Raw genomic sequence first — 17,847 nt, 5'->3', positions numbered from 1 at the left:
TTACTTTTAGTTATCAAAATTATAAATTATATTATTTAGATATACATAATAATAATCTCACCTAATAACTAATTATATTTTTTTTCTTTAATTTTAATTGTATCACTTTTAAATAAAGTAAAAAATACTTAGCATAAAATTTAGTATACGGGCGAGGTACATCTATATACGTTGATCGAGGTTTTCAGTAACTATTAATTAGAGTTGAAATAATGAATGAGCATTAACCATTTCACGTGGTTGAGACATTAATGAACCTTAATGTACGAGTGACTGTTATTAATAAAAGTTTTTCTTACAAAGAATTTTCTAGAGTCCCTATTAATGTATTTATAGACATAAAATGGTGGTAAAAAAAACCACTATTGTTCGGTGAGACTTGACTTATCTCTTGCTTATGATTTAATAGCTCATTATGTAGCCGTCAATTGATGTATGAGCATCGTGAAATCAAAGAATTATGGGTTTAAACTCTCGAGCACGTCTGTTCGGCATAATGTATTGGATGCTCTTCGACATGCCACATTAAATGCCTATACAATGACTTAACCTCAAGCAGTGTGTTACACTCTAGCTGTCCTTCCATACCTCCTCTAGGTCGCATTCACTCGCGGAGAAGAAGAGACAGGAACCATCTATCTTCCAGTAGACTCTCCGAGAGTTAACCAATCTGTTATAATTCTTTTAAAATAATAAACTCTAGTATGTCCCGTAGTGTGGATCCTATTACCACTTACTTCCTCCTTAACTGATAAGGGAGAAATTCTAAACAACAATATATATTGTAAAGTTATGAATATATATATTGATGTACCGATCCTTCCGAACCCAAAGTTCAAGTCTGTCCCTAGACTTAGACGCTTTTGTTCTGGGCTTTATTATACCGTAGATGCTAGATGGGCATGTTGCTTATTGGACCTACCTGATGAGGCCACACGTCATCTGGGGGTAAAGAAAATAGACAACAGTCTCCATTATAAATGTATCCCATATGTATTAACCATTTCACTTTTCTTGTACCAAGTTAAAAATCGTTTTGGGTACACCTATACTAATTCTCAAAACAATAATCTGTTTCTGTGAGGACTTTGAATTCACACGCTTCCTGTCATACTTCATAACCAGATGTACGATTGTAAGTGAGCTTTAAAGTTTCTAACTTATTAGTGATTCAATAATCACCAAAAATTACCACAAGAGCATGTCCCATTATGGAAATGGTGAAATCTCATATTGTCCCTGACAATGATCTCCCTCCCCGTAATTTTTGATGCACCACACATGAATGCATGACAATCTTCACATATTCTAAGGTTCTTCATAATCTTAATAGTGCAATCAACATCCGTACTAAGCAGTCCATATGCAAGAGCTAGCTTTTCACTATGATTTAATAGTAAACGCCTTTTTTCTTCATCATGAAGATCATAAGTCACGGAATTCAGGTGTGGCACGTACCCATGAGCCTTTAATCTGTTCACTAGATCCTCCAGTGCTTGCTTAATCTCAATTGACATTGGATGCCTCATATCACCGGCGAAAAACTCGTGTATTTCGCCGTTCTTTCCTTCGATCCAGCTATATCCAGGACTCTTTTTCAAACCCTTTTCTCTCATAAGCTTCCTCACCTCCGAAACTTCATCCCACATTCCTGCCGATGCATAAATGTTACAGAGCAAGATGTAATTCCCGATGGTGTTCGGCTCGAGCTCAAAGAGATTGTTAGCAGCAAGCTGAGCAATGTCGGGATTTCGATGTGTACGACATGCTCCAAGCAATGCACCCCACACACATGCATTGGGTTCCACTGGCATTGTTTTAATAACTTCAAGAGCTTCTTCCAAGCGCCCAACTCGTCCTAGTAGATCTACCATGCAAGTATAGTGCTCCACAGAAGGATCAACATCATAATGCGTTTTCATGGCTGCAAATAATTGTTGACCTTGTTCTACAAGACCAACATGGCTGCACGCTGTTAGCACCCCAATAAAAGTGACATGATTTGGTTTTATCTCAGATTCTAACATGTCATGAAATAACTGGATCGCTTCATGGCCGCGACCATGTATAGCAAGTCCAACAATCATTGAACTGTAAGAAAATAAGTTTCTTTCCTTCATGTGTTCAAAAACCTTGAATGCTTCATCAATGCTTCCACACTTAGAGTACATATCCACAAGTGCGGATCCAACAACAACGTTTTCATGTGGTCCAAATCCTGATCTTTCGGCAACATCTCGAACCCACTTAGCATAGTTTGACGCACCTAATTGTGCACAAGCCGAAATGACACCAATAAGAGTGACTACATCTGTCTCTACTTCTTCAGTTTGCATTCGTTTAAAAACTTCTAAGGCCTCTCTTGGTCGAGCATTTTGGGCATAACCAGTAACCATGGCCGTCCAGGACACTTTATCCTTAATAGGCAACTCAACAAACAAGTCTCGCGCTGATTCCATGTCCCCACTCTTCGAATACGCTACAATCAACTCTGTCCAAGAAATCACATCTTTGTCAGGCATTTCATCAAACACCTTGCGCCCAGATTCCAAAAGCCCACACTTTGTATACATATCAATCATAGTATTGCCCACATACAAATCTGAACCATACCCACCAACCAAAATCGTCTGTGCATGCATCTGTGTACCTAAATCTACGTCAAGAGTAGCACTACAAGCCTTGAAAAACACAGAGAACGTAAAGGACAAAGGCCTAGTACCATCTCTTCTCATACAATTATACAAACTAACAGACTCTGAAAGCGTCCCTTGAAGAATGAATCCCCGAATCATAGCATTCCATAAAAACGGATTTGGGCATCTAACCTGGTGGAAGATGAGTCGAGGATAAGTCTCCATTGGAACACAAAATTTTGTCAGCATTCGAATAAGCTTAGAAAGAACAAAGCAGCATTGGTCAAGGCCTTGGCAAAGCAGGTGGGCGTGGACCTGTTTGACGTGTTTGACACTTGTGCAGCCATCGAGAGCGAGGATGAGTTTGGATTGCAGAAGCTTCTGTTGTTTTTGAAGCTGAGATGGAGATAAAGGGGGCCATAAGAGTTGTTGAGTTTCTCGTTGAGGTTTCCATTGGAGGAAAAGGTCAATTGGAGTAGAGAGAGTGGAGAATCTACGAGACAGAGTAGGCATTGCCACAAAACTAAATAAATTTTTGAAGTGTTGTAATTAGAATTAAGAAAATAAATTATATGGAAAGATATAGAATAGGAAGAGAATAAGAAACATGGTTTTAAATAATATGATCAATTTTGGTCTATATATATTTGATGTTTCTTGTTAGAGCAAAAATGTAATTGGCTAATCTTTAACGTTAGCAAACTGCATTGGGTTTCGTCTAAGCGTCTAGGTGGAACAAAGTAGAAATATAACAATGTTCGAAACAAATGGGATATTTCAAAAATAATGAAGATTTGGAGATCATTTTGATGTGATAAGTTTTTTCTTATCCTCTTTATTCAATCAGTTTATAGTTATTAATTAATTTATGTAGTGTGTAGTTTAATTGTTGCATTCAAATTTCTTAAAATATTTTTGTAGGGTTCTTATAATTGTTTCAAGTAAATTTTATGAATTTTTTTGTTTGGTCTACTTACGATCTAACATTTATAATTTAAGATTTATTGTAATTTAGTATTGAGTTTTACTTTTCTCTATAATTTACACCAATCTATTATTATTATATGAATTATAAATTTGCTTACCAATTTTCTTAAAATATTTTTTCTTTTCATGACTTCTTATAGATTAGTTACAAATTAAGAAATTTAAGTAAATGGAATTTTTTTCCATCATCTTTGCAGTCATACTCTCTTATTAGTATTTATTTAAATTATAAAAAAAAAATGTGGGATATTATTAAGTTAAAAAATAGATGAATTTAAATGGGAAATTTTATTTTTTGCCCCTAATAAAAACCCCAATATTAAAATTTAGACCCTCCACTAATTTGTACAAATTAATTCCATTGATTACATGAACTTCCCATTTTACTTCTTTTCAAAAAAAAAATAATAAAAAAAATTGTTGAAAACTAATAAAACTTCCCCCTCTCTCTTCCGTCTCTCTTCCTCTCTCTCTTGCCTCTTGTGCACCCTTCTTTCTCTCTAGAAAAAATTGAAAAAACTTGCCTCTCTCTCTTCCCTGTCGAATGTTTATTTCTCGGTGGGCGGTGGTAGAAAATCGGATCACATTCCAATCACTCAAGAATCTTACACCATTATAATAGATAAGTTGTGTTTTAAGCATTTTGATAGATTTTATATAGTTTGCTTTCGCTATATGTATCGTATTTGTTAGAACTGGTATTTTTTGGTCTGAAATGGTAGAGATCTTGCAGATCTGGTTTTCTGTTGAAATCTAGGTTTTCTAGATGTCATCGACAGTTTATCGATAGAATATCGATGCTATGTCGATATCCTGCTAAGAAAGGTCAGGGATGACCATTATCGATATGTTGTCGATAGTTTGTCGATATCATGTCGATTAAAAAGCAAATTAACATACATAGGTTATTTGAGAATTTGTCGACATTCGGTCAAAATTGAAAGTAGTTTGACCAATAAAATTGTCTGTGTTGTTAATGTATATCGATAGGATGTCATAGGTGTATCGATAGGATGTCGACACAATGAGAATAAAAAATTTTGACCTAAAATGTCGATAATTTGTCGACGGTATGTCGATATTTTTTCGACAATGGGATTTAATTGCTTTCTGTGTGATAATATCGATCTCATGTCGACATGATGTCAACATTGTGTCGACAATTTTGTTTGCTAAATAGGCGTGATCATATACTTGGAATATCGACAGTATGTTGATATGTTGGCGACAATGTGATGTAATTACTTTCTGTGATTGCTAAGTGTGATATCGATTGAATGTCGACATCATGTCGATATTGTGTCGACAAATTCTCAAATAACTTATGTATGTTAATTTGCTTTTTCATCGACATGATATCGACAAACTATTGACAACATGTCGATAATGGTCATCCCTGACCTTTCTTAGCAGGATATCGACATAGTATCGATATTCTACCGATAAACTGTCGAGAACATTTGGAAAACCCAGATTTCGACAGAAAACTAGATCTACAAGATCTCTACGATTTCAAACCAAAAAATACCAGTTTCAACAAATACGACACATATAACGAAAGCAAACTACATAAAGTCTAACAAAATGCTTAAAACACAACTTATCCATTATAATGGTGTAAGATTCTTGAGTGATTGGGGTGTGTTCCGATTTTTCACCACCGCCCACCGAGAAATAAACATTCGACAGGGAAAAGAGAGAGGGAAGAGAGAGAGGGAAGTTTTTTCAGTTTTTTCTAGAGAGAGAGGTGCATGGGAAGAGAGAGGGAAGTTTTTTTAGTTTTTAACAATTTTTTTTATTTTTTTTAAAAAAAAAGGGTGTTAGTGTCATTATTTTGTGACAGTGTATGTTCTGTTCAATGTCTAGTCGTGTCTGGAATTTTAGACTGTTATATCTGCACTAACGTTTGTTTACGAGAGGCTTTTTAAGTGTTAGTTAGTGCCACCTGGACTTATCGTTGTGGTCATATATATAATCAGTTTCTGTTAGTAAAGTAGTTATCCAATTAATAATTCAGACAGTTATTTCGGTTGTTTTTAGAGAGATAGTCGTATCTTGTTTCTTGTGATTTTGATTACAGGTTAGATCTTGAAGCTTGAGAGGGTTCGTCAATGGCGGAATGATCTGAATCTGGAATCGTTGAGTTCAAACTGAAGGGATTTCAGTGTCATCTTCATCATCAGATCTGAAGGGATTTCAGATTGAAGACATGTTGAAGATGAGCTCAGTTGCTGCACAAGGGATTGTGCATTGACAATCAGTGTTCTTGATTGTCGTTGGTAATTCATTACTATTTGCTGAAAAGGTTGTATTTGATTCCTTTAAAGAGAATTGGTAATTGTAATATGAACCTTTGATTGATAGTGGATGAATTTACCCTGGTTCGGGGAACCCAAGCACTAGTCGGCTGAGATGTGTTCTCAGTGCAGATGAAGCTTGTAAATTGATGTGTGATTTACTGCTTAAAGCTTAATTCTTGTTCATAACTCATATCTTGAAATCGATCAATTTAAAGATGTACAACTTGGTAACTTGAATCAATAAAATCTACTAGTAGCACTTTCAATTGGTATCAGAGCTTGAAATTTTATAAAAATTTGTGTTAGATCCTACTGCTGTATGATTCTTGATTGTTGATTCTTGAATCATCCTTGACGATCGATTCTGTTGCAACTAACTTCCTCTGAGTTCTCTTCTCTCTATCATGGAGAATATCACACCCATTGCAGTCACCCCTGTTGCTATGGTTGTTCCATCCATGGAGTCGACTGATGATCCTCCAGTGCCTCCTACTGTCGCGTCTGCATTACCTAATCCCTGTCGTGACATTGTCCTTTACCAGTCGGAGGCTGGTGGTTCTGCACCTTTCCCGAGTTCAGAGTCATCTCCCAAACGGTCGTCTAGAGGTTCTAAAAAGTCCAAACTTCCCAAAATTCCTATATCAACTGTCGACCCTGCAACAGTACAATGCTTTGTTGATGCCTCTAAAGCCTCTGTCTATCAACGGTGGTTTGGTAGTCGTGAGCTTTGGTTCGAACAAGTGGTCATTTTAGATGATTTTCCTGAACTGCATGAGTTTTTAAAACTTAGGAAATGGGTCAACACGGTCACTAACTTGTCTGCTCCCCACCCCATATTAGTTCGAGAATTCTATGCCAATCTGGATAGAACTGTTATTGCTGAGGGTCATCCAGGGTGTGTGAGTGCCTTTGTTAGGGGTCATAGAGTTCCTTTTGGTCCTTCCACTATTGCTTCCTTATTGCAAGTTGAGTCTATCAGGAATCCAACATATGGGAAACACTTTAATCCAGATCAATCGTTGATGGGTCGAGTGCTAACTGGCAGGGATGACTATATTTGGGACAAACAGGAAATACTGGTTACTCACTTGACTCCATTCTATAGGGTTCTTCATCGAGTAGCCTTGTACAATTGGTTTCCTAATTCTCATTTCTTTGCTGTTACCCTTGAGATTGGCAAGTTCTTGTATGCTGTAGGCACTAATGTATCCATTGATCTGCCCTCGCTCATCTTTGACCGGGTACTGGAAGCATCTGAATCCACTGACACTCGTAACAAGCTACCATTTCCAAGTTTAGTTCAACGAGTTCTCATGGATGCTCACCCTCCACTCACCACGCATGATTATCAAGTTCAGAATCCGATTCTCAGTAAGAGCTTTCTCTCGGTGGTCAACAGGAAGCCTTCTTCAACCACTCCCTCACCAACCACAGTGAGTAAAGGCAAGTCTCCTATGTTCAAAGGGCTCTCGGATTCCAGCTGGCAGGTACAAATGTTTACTGAGTTTCAATCTTTTGCCAAACGCTATAAGAAGGATCAAAAGCGTCAGCTTGCCTTTGAGGCCTCAATGTATCAAATGGTTTGCTCTATCAAGTCCACTCTTTTGCACCATTTTCCTGGGGATTCTCTGCCTGACATCTCTCTGCCTGAGTTTCATCGTGATTCGTTTGGCGCCTCATCAGACACATCTGGGAATAATGCACCTATGCAGGGGGAGCCTTCCGCCTTGGATCCAGTCACTAGTTCAGCACAACCTGATCTAGATCCTCCAGCTGACACTGCAACACCCTTTGTGTCGACAGGACCACCTTCTCAGGGGGAGTCTGGCACGACAGCACCTACAGATCATATTCAATGAAGGGGGAGATATATGTTTTGCTTGTGTAGTTGATTTGTTTATATTCCTAAAAACTTTTATATTTGGTTTATCAATATTTTCTGGTCTTTAGTTTTGTGTGTTAGTCATTGAACATAACCTGTCAAGGGGGAGAATGTTAGTGTCATTATTTTGTGACAGTGTATGTTCTGTTCAATGTCTAGTCGTGTCTGGAATTTTAGACTGTTATATCTGCACTAACGTTTGTTTACGAGAGGCTTTTTAAGTGTTAGTTAGTGCCACCTGGACTTATCGTTGTGGTCATATATATAATCAGTTTCTGTTAGTAAAGTAGTTATCCAATTAATAATTCAGACAGTTATTTCGGTTGTTTTTAGAGAGATAGTCGTATCTTGTTTCTTGTGATTTTGATTACAGGTTAGATCTTGAAGCTTGAGAGGGTTCGTCAATGGCGGAATGATCTGAATCTGGAATCGTTGAGTTCAAACTGAAGGGATTTCAGTGTCATCTTCATCATCAAATCTGAAGGGATTTCAGATTGAAGACATGTTAAAGATGAGCTCAGTTGCTGCACAAGGGATTGTGCATTGACGATCAGTGTTCTTGATTGTCGTTGGTAATTCATTACTATTTGCTGAAAAGGTTGTATTTGATTCCTTTAAAGAGAATTGGTAATTGTAATATGAACCTTTGATTGATAGTGGATGAATTTACCCTGGTTCGGGGAACCCAAGCACTAGTCGGCTGAGATGTGTTCTTAGTGCAGATGAAGCTTGTAAATTGATGCGTGATTTACTGCTTAAAGCTTAATTCTTGTTCATAACTCATATCTTGAAATCGATCAATTTAAAGATGTACAACTTGGTAACTTGAATCAATAAAATCTACTAGTAGCACTTTCAAAGGGTAAAATGGGAAGTTCATGTAATTAATGGAATTAATTTGTACAAATTAGTGGAGGGTCTAAATTTTGATATTGGGGGTTTATTAAGGCCAAAATTGAAATTTCCCATTTAAATAACTAAAATACCCAAACAGAAAATAAGACACCCGCTCCGCTCTACTAAATATGGCAATATATATATAAAATTTCTCAATTCTGAGTCGGTTTTTTGGTTAAGTGCGGCCCTGCCCGCCAATTCAAAATCTCCAAAACTTAGACATCTTCTTCCATTTCTTTCTCCAAAAACTCTGACCCACTCCGAATTCGATTTCCATTGAATTGAATTTGGATCCCTAATTCACTGAAGTATACGCTCAACTCTTTCTCACCCTCGCGCTTAGGGTTTCTCTCCAAGAAGTTAATAATGCCGGTGCACTTAACGCCCAACGCTATTCCCGCTATTGTCGGCGGCGACGTGAACTTAAAGCCGCTCGTCCAGATCCTGGATATCAAGCACATCGGAAGCTCGCAGGAGAGGTACAGACTCTTGATCTCGGATGCAGTTTCCACTCAGCACGCGATGCTTGCAACTCAGCTCAATGACCGAGTTAAGGACGGTAGCATAAGGAATGGATCGGTCATCCAGCTTATCGAGTACCTCTGCAGCTTTGTTCAGAATCGCCAGTGAGTCTCTCGTTCTCTAATTTCTTACTCGCTAGTAAAGTTAGTGATTGTTTTCACATGAAGTAATTATCATTTTGTCGATGACATTTCGTTTTTGGTAATTTCACTGGTATCGATATGCTTCGTGTCGTTTAGTGGGTATGCAGGTTAGGATAATGTTATTTCTGAAATATGTGTATATTTTTATTAAAGTATTGCGTAATTGGTTGAATTGTTGCTTAGTAGAAGCTAGATATGTAGTAATAGTATCAGGATTTTTTGGAGTCTTATTCAGTTGGCTGAGGTACAAATACGATATTATGGAAGCCATTCATTAGAGGAAGTGTGTACAATTTGATGATATTCCGGAAGCCCTCAATTGGAGGGGTACTATTTATTTTTTATAATTTTTTTTCAAAAAAAATTGTGGAAGTTAACCTCGACTTTGTATGGAACAATCTGAGCTTGGAGTAACAGCCTATTATCCATTAAAAGATAATCAACTTAAATTTGTTGTGAACCTTAAGAACAAGATTTCCTGATTGAACTGTATTTCACTGTTATTTTCATCATTGTGGTTGTTTCAATATTTAAGATCGTTAAGGCTTCTTATCCATGCAGGCTAGTTGTAATTTTGAGTATGGAAACTATTATACCGGAATGTGATATAATTGGGAACCCAAAACATTTTCTCGAACCGGATTCAACAGCTCAGAAGATTCAGCCGAATATCAATTTACAGCAGCCAGCTAGGGTTTCCAATAATCGTTACCAACCCCCTCCTGTAGCCAATGTGCAGGATTTCCGGCCTGCTGTTCAACCTCCTTACCAACCACCTTCTAATTACAAAAGTCATGGCACTATTCTTAAGAATGAAGCACCTGCTCGGATCATTCCTATTGCTGCATTGAATCCTTACCAAGGCAGGTGGGCTATCAAGGCAAGAGTGACAGCAAAAGGGGACCTTCGTCGGTATAATAATGCCCGGGGAGATGGAAAAGTGTTCTCCTTTGACCTTCTCGACTCTGAAGGAGGGGAAATACGTGTCACCTGTTTCAATGCTGTTGTTGACCGCTTTTATGATGTTATAGAGGTTGGTAAAGTCTATATGATTTCAAAGGGTAGCTTAAAACCTGCTCAGAAGAACTTTAACCATCTTAAAAATGAATGGGAGATATTTCTAGAGGCAACTTCAACTGTCGATCTTTGCCCTGATGAAGATGGTTCTATACCAACACAGCAGTTTTCTTTTAGGCCTATTAGTGACATTGAAAGTGCTGATAGTAATACTATTCTTGATGTTATTGGTATTGTCATATCGGTGAATCCTTCAGTTCCTATCATGAGAAAGAATGGAATGGAAACTCAGAGAAGAATTTTGAATTTAAAGGACTGGTCAGGCAGGAGCGTTGAGATAACCCTATGGGGGGATTTCTGTAACAGAGAAGGTCAGAAGCTTCAGGATATGTTTGATTCTGGAATTTGTCCAGTTTTAGCGGTGAAAGCTGGGAAGGTTAACGATTTTAGTGGGAAATCAATAGGTACAATATCTTCCACTCAACTCTTCATAAATCCAGATTTCCCTGAGGCTCATAGCTTGAGAGACTGGTTTGATCGAGGGGGCAAGGATGCTGTATCGCAGTCCATTTCTAAAGACATGGTGCCTGGAATGCCTAAGAATGAGATTCGGAAAACTATATCTCAAATTAAAGATGAAGGTCTAGGAAGATCAGATAAACCAGATTGGGTCACTGTCAATGCTACAATAACATTTATGAAAGCCGATACTTTCTGCTACACAGCATGCCCGTTGATGATCGGAGATAGGCAGTGTAGTAAAAAGGTGACAAGGTCAGGAAACAGATGGCAGTGTGACAGATGTAATCAAGAATTTGAAGAATGCGACTACAGGTACCTTCTTCAAGCCCAAATTCAAGATCATACAGGATTGACATGGGTGACAGCATTTCAGGAGTCCGGGGAAGAGATTTTGGGCTGCTCGGCAAAGGAGTTGTACATGTTGAAGTTTGAAGAACAGGATGATGCAAGATTCGATTCCATAGTTAGGCAGAGGGTTTTTAACAAATATCTTTTTAGGCTCAAGATTAAAGAGGAGATGTACGGTGATGAGCAAAGGGTGAAAATCACTGTAATGAAGGCTGATAAGGTGAACTACGCTACAGAGAGCAAATTCATGCTTGAGTCAATATTAAAGCCCTTGAGGTAATTAATGCTACCAAGAATGAGTAGTTAAAATAATAGTTTAAATTCCGGAGAGCTGATTTTCAAGTCTAAGGAACAGAGCATTCTCTGTAGATTAATATTTTTATGTGCTTTTTGTAAATTTAGTTGTAGCGAATCTTGCTAACATTGATTCCACAATACCATTAATTGTCTTTCAGATTAAGCATTTAATATTAGAAACTATTCATATTGCCCTTTACTATAATCTAACAGCTGAAGTCATCCTTTTCAAATTTCATAATAATCCTTGATGTTAGTTCTAAATCTCATCATTCGCAAAATCAAGAATTTCAGAATTCACAGTTTCTCACCTTGAATGATAAAAAAGCTGGAAACTAGAGTGACAATATTGCACAAAAGAAACACAGAAAGAAAGAGACACTATTACATTACACAAACAGGTTACATTTTAAACGAAAAATTAAGAATTTTTTGCATAATTCTCTCAATAACAAACTAAAAGGTGAAGAAAGTGTCTCCTCTCCCTCAAGCTCAGCCCCGTTTAACTGGATCGAAGTTGGATACACCGATCACAGCTCCGATGATGGCTGTCACTACAACACCACCAGCTGCAATGCTAAGCAAGAAGTTCTTGAGCGAAGGAGAAACTCCAGAATCGGCTGCCTCTGCCACCTGAGGGATCACCATCGAGGCCGTCATCAACCCCGCAGTCAAACCAGTCACTGCCTTCTCCTTCAGAGAAGCCCTGACTTCGAGCTTTCCGCTCGATCTTGGTGCCGCAGCCATGGCCTTAGAGGGCCTCAACGGGAGTGGCTTGAGGAATGCCTCGGAGCTTGGAAACTTCTTCTGGCCTACTGCGTTTGTCAATGGCATAGCCATAGAAACTGCCGAAGTTGCAGCCATTTTAGTGGTTATTTTTCTTTTCTCCTTTTGTTATCTGATTGAGAATTTTGAATGGGGAGAATCGCAGTAGTGTGGTTTAGAGAAAGGAGAGAGGGGGGGTTGGGAGTTTTGATATGAGAGAGAGGGTAGGCAACAATCGATTTGGAGTGTGGCTAAAACGAGAGGTGGGAAGTCTTCGGATTTTCAATGACTTTGTTTGTTTTTTGTTATCCCTGTCCTACGTGGCGGATTCTCCTTTCTTGCTTGGTAGATAACGTTATCTTATTGGTCCAATCCCCATGCAAGGTTGCAAGTTACGAATTTTCAACTGGTGTCCGATGTGTCAATTCACTTTCACGTCGTTTCAATGGTGTACGGTTTTTGTGTTTCTGGGCTCTTCGGAAACGTGGTTGGGCTTGCTTTGGACGGCCCAATTTGTTAAATTTTATGTTTTTTTTTTAAGAAAAAACAAAATCTTAAAATTCAATTTTTGACTTGCATTGCCAAAAATACTTGGAATATTCTTTGTCAAAAACACTTGCAATACTCGTGACTAATTTCTCTTTCAGGGTTCGATTATCTAATAGTAATACCCATTGAATGTGGTAAGAGATATTTTCTCTTGCCGTTCCATAACTGGTTGCAACTTCCAGTTTAGCTAAACTCACTCTAATGACTAATAATATGATTACGAGTGTTGCCTAATGTAATGCTATAGTTATTACTAATCTAATGCTCCTAAGTCCTAAATATCTGTATTTGTTTGAGAGTGACATACCGAACAGTATGTGTAATTATTTTTTGTTCTTGATGCATCTCCATATGGATTTTTTATTTAGGAGTGTAAGTTTGTTCCCTATAAAATATTATCTTTATCGCAATTTGTGTAGAGTTGTATTATATTGGTTTCATGCATTAATTTTTGTTGCACTTTAATGTTTATAGGTTTTAAATAGGGAATTTCATCTTCCATAGCACTTATTTTCGTAATACGCAAATTGAGTTTGTTTCTCCAAGTGGAGTAAGTTGCTCTTGAATTTTCATTCAAAATCCTAACAAAATTTGTGGATTCAACAACTAATGGACAACGGATCTGAACTAAATGAATACAAAAGAATGAGAAGAAAAAAAAATCCCCACCCTGTCCTCCATAGTCCACACCTGTCACGAAAAGAAAAATTAATGAAACAAATCAGTTCATAAGGCAATTTGAAATTTGATTAAATCACCACCAAATATTTATCTACATAAGGACAACAGAAGCATATAACTCAATAATGAAAGCATAGGAAAAGAAAAGAAAAGACTAGTCATTTGTTCAAGAAAAAAAGAAGAAGAATAATACGTACTTGCAGAGGAAAAGATTTAATTAAAATCATCGCCGCGTGGATTGGAGTGCTGAAGCAGTGGCGTTACCAACATGATTCACAAGAATTTCTTGAGGCAGCAGCCTGTATTTGATGCCAAGTTCTTCGAATATTTTCTTTAATTCCAATACTAGCTCCGATCTTCGGCTGTTCTTGTCGCCATAATTCTGAAAATTTATGGTATGAGTAACGTAGAGAGCTATTGATATCTTGTTCACATCTTTAATATCCTTAACCACCACACTATGATCAGGACGCCAGTGCTGAGGTTTGCTCTCCAGGTACCTGAACCAATATTCAAATATACAACTTCAATCTTTTTTCCATACACAGTAGAAAATGTCTATATGATCATTCTTCTAGAAGTAAATAGTTAAAGACTAAATTAGGAAAGGTAAGAAGTAATGCACTTACAATTTCAGTTTTTCTTTGAGAGCTCCAATAGTCTCAATCGATGTAGAGAAATCAATAGCAAATTCAACAGCATCGCTCATTTCGGGACTTCTGTAGAAGTTGCTGATGGGCTTCGTGGCCAGGACTGAGTTCGGATAAAAGATTTTCTCGTTGTCATATTTCAAGAATACTGTTGTCAAAATGTTCATCTCTTCAACAACCATCTGTGATGCAATACACATGTTAATACAATAAGCATGTCATTTAACTAAAGCCATGGTTGGAGTAGTATAGAGGGTTACCTGTACTCCATCAACAACGCAACGGTCTCCTACATCAAACGGGTGCATCACAAACACAAATACAATGGCTTCAAACACAGTCTTGGCAGTGTTACCAAACACAAACACAATCAGTAAAAGCTGAGATGAAATGAAGACAAGTATTTGTGTTGTTAAAAATCCCATCATGATGAACCACACGATGATGATCACAATAATCACAACTGCAGAGGCTAGCCTATTAAGCTCCTCTATGGCTGTTTTCGTATCGTTTAGTGAATGTGCTAGTGATTTGCGTTCAAGGTAAACATTCACCTGAAACAAGAAAATTTAACTATTAAGAATCAATGAAGACAAATTGATAGCAGGTGCAATGAAAAGTGAAACACATACGAGCCAATTCTTCAAAGATTTTCTCCTTATTCGTTTAGGTTCTCCAGTTCCTTCAAACATGGGTAGTATAAGATCCACCTCCTCTTTCTTAAGGAAACGCAAGAGGTCATCTTCATCAATGTACCTAGTGCAATTACCAATGAATATAACTTAAGAAAAACTAGGAGAAAAATGAGCAATCATAAGAGAAATTCCTACAACTTAAAAGGGTGTTAGTTTCTTACTTGCTACCAGGCTTGGCTACATTCTGAAATATCTGAAATGCAGCAGCCTTAGCTTCCCACTCACTGTTAATCTCCTTGTCCTCATCATCTTCCAAAGTATTGGAAATGGTAGACAAGCCAGTAACCCTTATCACATTGATCAACCCTTTCATGGTCCAAGCTGAAACTTTCTCTGGCTTCATCTTTTTAAGCTTTTCCACATCAATCACCTCTTCTTTCCCCATTTGTTTCTCCTCACCCTTTTCCTTCTTCAAATTTATGAAACTCAGTTGCCCTGTACTTGGTGTTCTGCCAACCCTTTCTGCCATCTCCATCAATGGAGGCCCAGAAAGGGTCCTCAAAACATACTGATGAAAAATCGATTCTTGAATTCGATCGAAAAATCGAGTGCACTGAAAGGAAGAAGATAACAACTTCACTAACAAGTTCTTCAGTAACCATATAGCTGCACCAATGAGAAAAGAAGCTAAAGCCCTTGTAACATAATTAAGAATTTTATTTGTTTTTCTTGACCGCTTCACTCCTCGATTGAACAACAAACCCCAAGCCAAAAGTATCAAACTCAACCAAATGAAGACCTGAACACTCTTCTTCAACCCATAAACGAAATACAAAACCTTCTTCTGTAACAGAAAGTTCATCTCAATCAAAAAGACTAAAACATTAATAAACCACTCTGTGACTAGTCTACCACATATGACTACCAAAACCAAAACACACCATTTCCATAACTCCAAACCCCAAACGAATTTCTTTTGGAGTTTATGAACAGTTAAGCTTGCAGCTAAAAATCCCACTATGCAAACAAAAGAAAACCACTCAATCAAACGCATTACTCTGACTTTTGGTTTCTTACTCGAGTAAACCTGCTTTGCTTTAAGATTAGCTGTTTTATAAACTTCGTCATCCTCGTCCTCCTCGGATTCTGGAGTTCCAATCAAAGGCGTTCGTGGAGTAATGGGAGCTGATCTTTGAGACTCTCTGGGAGTAGTGGCTGTGCTTTTCCGGTTTGGTGATGTTAAATTAGGCGAGCTTCTAAGAGGTGAACTCGTGTTCGATTTTGATGGAGCCTTGACCTCTTCAGTACGATGAGGCGGTGACTCAACTAGTCTTGACTTGGGCTTAGAAAATGGTGACCTTGCAATCGGAGCTTTCGGGGGTTTGATCGGTGTTGTCGTGCTCTGAAGCTCAGTTAGCTCAACATTTGAACTTTTCGATACATTCGGAGAAAGCCCACTTTTTAAATTCTTAGAAACAGAGTACGAAGATGATTCTGTACTTGATTCTCTAGAGCCATTGCTAGTTTCTTCCGTACCCGAAACCTGTAATACGACATCGTTCGTTTCATTCTTGTCTACCACCCGTTGCCCAGTCTCCATTCCCGCTTCAAAGAGTAATGAGCTCCAGGAAGCTTCGAAATTCTGGGAAAGTTAGAAACTTTCCGGGAAAATAAGCAGAAAAGAAAAAACTTCAGTACGAATCTTTTTATGTCTTCTGAGACAAGCAAAGCATCAACAACACAGCTTTGTTCTTTCCTGGGAAAAAGAAACTCAATTAAATTGGTAAAGTTTTAGTAATGGCTAAGGTTTTCAGGGGGGACTTAATTAAGTTTTATTAAAACAAGACAGCAAACCACAAAAGACTCTATATAATATATATGATGCATAGATTGCGTTTATGATTTTGTATAGGACGTTGTTTGGAATGTTTTGAGTGGATTTTTCTTTTTGTTTTACTGAAAATAGGAATTGTGAACAAAATTTCGTACTACTATAAAATAATGAGTAAATGAATGTGAAGAAAGGAGAAAAAGTAGGTAAACGTGTCAATAATAACTCAATAGTCAGACAGACATAAATTTAAAGTTCGGTGGATGAAAGAAATGTTGAATACGAAAATGACCTTATAGTTATATATTGGTAATTGTTAGAATATGAAAGTGTGTGGTTTAGAAGGTAGGATTTAGATGGTGTATGGTAACGTGTATGGAGTTTTATTTTAAATAATATATAAATTTTATCTCAAAATTAATTAATAATTAGAGAAGTAAGTTTTATATTTTATGTATGGTATTTAGTTTTTAGATTATTAATGAGACTTTTAACAATAATAATTAGGGAAGAATGGGAATGGGAATTCTGTGTGTACCATGTGCGCCCATGCTGACCTATCCCAATTGCGGGTTAGAAGAACTGGTAAAACAGATGAGCTGGAATCACTGTGTTTGGGTCTCAGTACTTTGAGTTTTAAGAGCACCTCCGAGGAGGGTGCAAATAAATGGTATAGTGTGTATATATGTTCCAAGGAGGCTGCATATCATGCAGCATTTTGATGTTTTATGTACAGTGCACGGCATATATGCCGTGTACTGTAGTCACGGCATTCTCTGTTTTTTTTTTTTTTTTTTTTTTTAAATATTTATATTATTGTATTTGTAAAATGAAATTTTATTTTTTGGAAAATTTTACAATGCACATTTTTAATAATAATGTACGAATCTATTCCTATTTGTTTTGGCACCCGACAAATTTTTTTAGTCAATTTTTTTTTTTTTATATAGTAGTGTATATTATAATTATTTAAGACATCCGGTAAAATTTAGAAAAATTTAATATGCCGAAAATAATGCACTTCTTTAAAAGTGTGGTGCACTGATATAACAATTGTGATAATTTTTATTAATTAATATGATATTATTTTTTATTTTATTAAAAAATTAATATAATAATAAGGAATATTTTTTTAGTGTAATTTTTGGTGTTATGGTTGGAGTAAAAATACTTTTTGACACCAAA

The 17,847-nt window shown here is 37.1% G+C and overlaps 4 protein-coding genes across 4 annotated transcripts; 1 reads left to right on the top strand and 3 right to left on the bottom strand.

Annotated features, from left to right (window-relative positions):
• Nucleotides 1–252: 252 nt before the first annotated feature.
• Nucleotides 253–3,304, bottom strand: LOC115704250 (pentatricopeptide repeat-containing protein At5g44230). The gene has a single exon (XM_030631466.2). It carries the CDS (start codon nucleotides 3,147–3,149, stop codon nucleotides 1,179–1,181), a length of 1,971 nt encoding a protein of 656 aa, XP_030487326.2. The 5' UTR covers nucleotides 3,150–3,304; the 3' UTR covers nucleotides 253–1,178.
• Nucleotides 3,305–8,847: 5,543 nt separating this feature from the next.
• On the top strand, nucleotides 8,848–12,493 carry LOC115707602 (replication protein A 70 kDa DNA-binding subunit A). Its single transcript, XM_030635614.2, has 2 exons — nucleotides 8,848–9,328; nucleotides 9,929–12,493. The coding sequence occupies exons 1-2, from the start codon at nucleotides 9,069–9,071 to the stop codon at nucleotides 11,532–11,534; spliced, it is 1,866 nt and encodes a 621-aa protein (XP_030491474.2). The 5' UTR covers nucleotides 8,848–9,068; the 3' UTR covers nucleotides 11,535–12,493.
• LOC115707603 (uncharacterized) lies at nucleotides 11,913–12,415 on the bottom strand. Its single transcript, XM_030635615.2, has one exon. The coding sequence runs from the start codon at nucleotides 12,413–12,415 to the stop codon at nucleotides 12,044–12,046; it is 372 nt and encodes a 123-aa protein (XP_030491475.1). The 3' UTR covers nucleotides 11,913–12,043.
• Nucleotides 12,494–13,397: 904 nt separating the features above from the next.
• Nucleotides 13,398–16,816, bottom strand: LOC115707601 (mechanosensitive ion channel protein 10). The gene is made up of 6 exons (XM_030635613.2): nucleotides 15,053–16,816; nucleotides 14,829–14,952; nucleotides 14,457–14,750; nucleotides 14,176–14,378; nucleotides 13,744–14,046; nucleotides 13,398–13,555 (listed from the first exon to the last, which is right to left on the bottom strand). The coding sequence occupies exons 1-5, from the start codon at nucleotides 16,429–16,431 to the stop codon at nucleotides 13,770–13,772; spliced, it is 2,277 nt and encodes a 758-aa protein (XP_030491473.2). The 5' UTR covers nucleotides 16,432–16,816; the 3' UTR covers nucleotides 13,398–13,555; nucleotides 13,744–13,769.
• Between the last annotated feature and the right edge of the window lie 1,031 nt (nucleotides 16,817–17,847).

The sequence above is a fragment of the Cannabis sativa genome, chromosome 1 (assembly GCF_029168945.1).
Source record: "Cannabis sativa cultivar Pink pepper isolate KNU-18-1 chromosome 1, ASM2916894v1, whole genome shotgun sequence".
Taxonomy (NCBI): Eukaryota; Viridiplantae; Streptophyta; class Magnoliopsida; order Rosales; family Cannabaceae; genus Cannabis; species Cannabis sativa.
This window is presented reverse-complemented; position numbering and strand designations above follow the sequence as displayed.

What these genes read in the sequence shown, in the direction of transcription:
- LOC115707601 (XM_030635613.2), bottom strand. Translation starts at nt 16,431, where the DNA reads ATGGAGACTGGGCAACGGGTGGTAGACAAGAATGAAACGAACGATGTC. An exon ending in AATCTTTGAAGAATTGGCTC is followed by an intron (nt 14,751 to 14,828) that starts GTATGTGTTTCA and finishes TTCTTGTTTCAG; the next exon opens with GTGAATGTTTACCTTGAACG. An exon ending in GCGTTGTTGATGGAGTACAG is followed by an intron (nt 14,379 to 14,456) that starts GTAACCCTCTAT and finishes ATTGCATCACAG; the next exon opens with ATGGTTGTTGAAGAGATGAA.
- LOC115707603 (XM_030635615.2), bottom strand. Translation starts at nt 12,415, where the DNA reads ATGGCTGCAACTTCGGCAGTTTCTATGGCTATGCCATTGACAAACGCA.
- LOC115707602 (XM_030635614.2), top strand. Translation starts at nt 9,069, where the DNA reads ATGCCGGTGCACTTAACGCCCAACGCTATTCCCGCTATTGTCGGCGGC. An exon ending in AGCTTTGTTCAGAATCGCCA is followed by an intron (nt 9,329 to 9,928) that starts GTGAGTCTCTCG and finishes TTATCCATGCAG; the next exon opens with GCTAGTTGTAATTTTGAGTA.
- LOC115704250 (XM_030631466.2), bottom strand. Translation starts at nt 3,149, where the DNA reads ATGCCTACTCTGTCTCGTAGATTCTCCACTCTCTCTACTCCAATTGAC.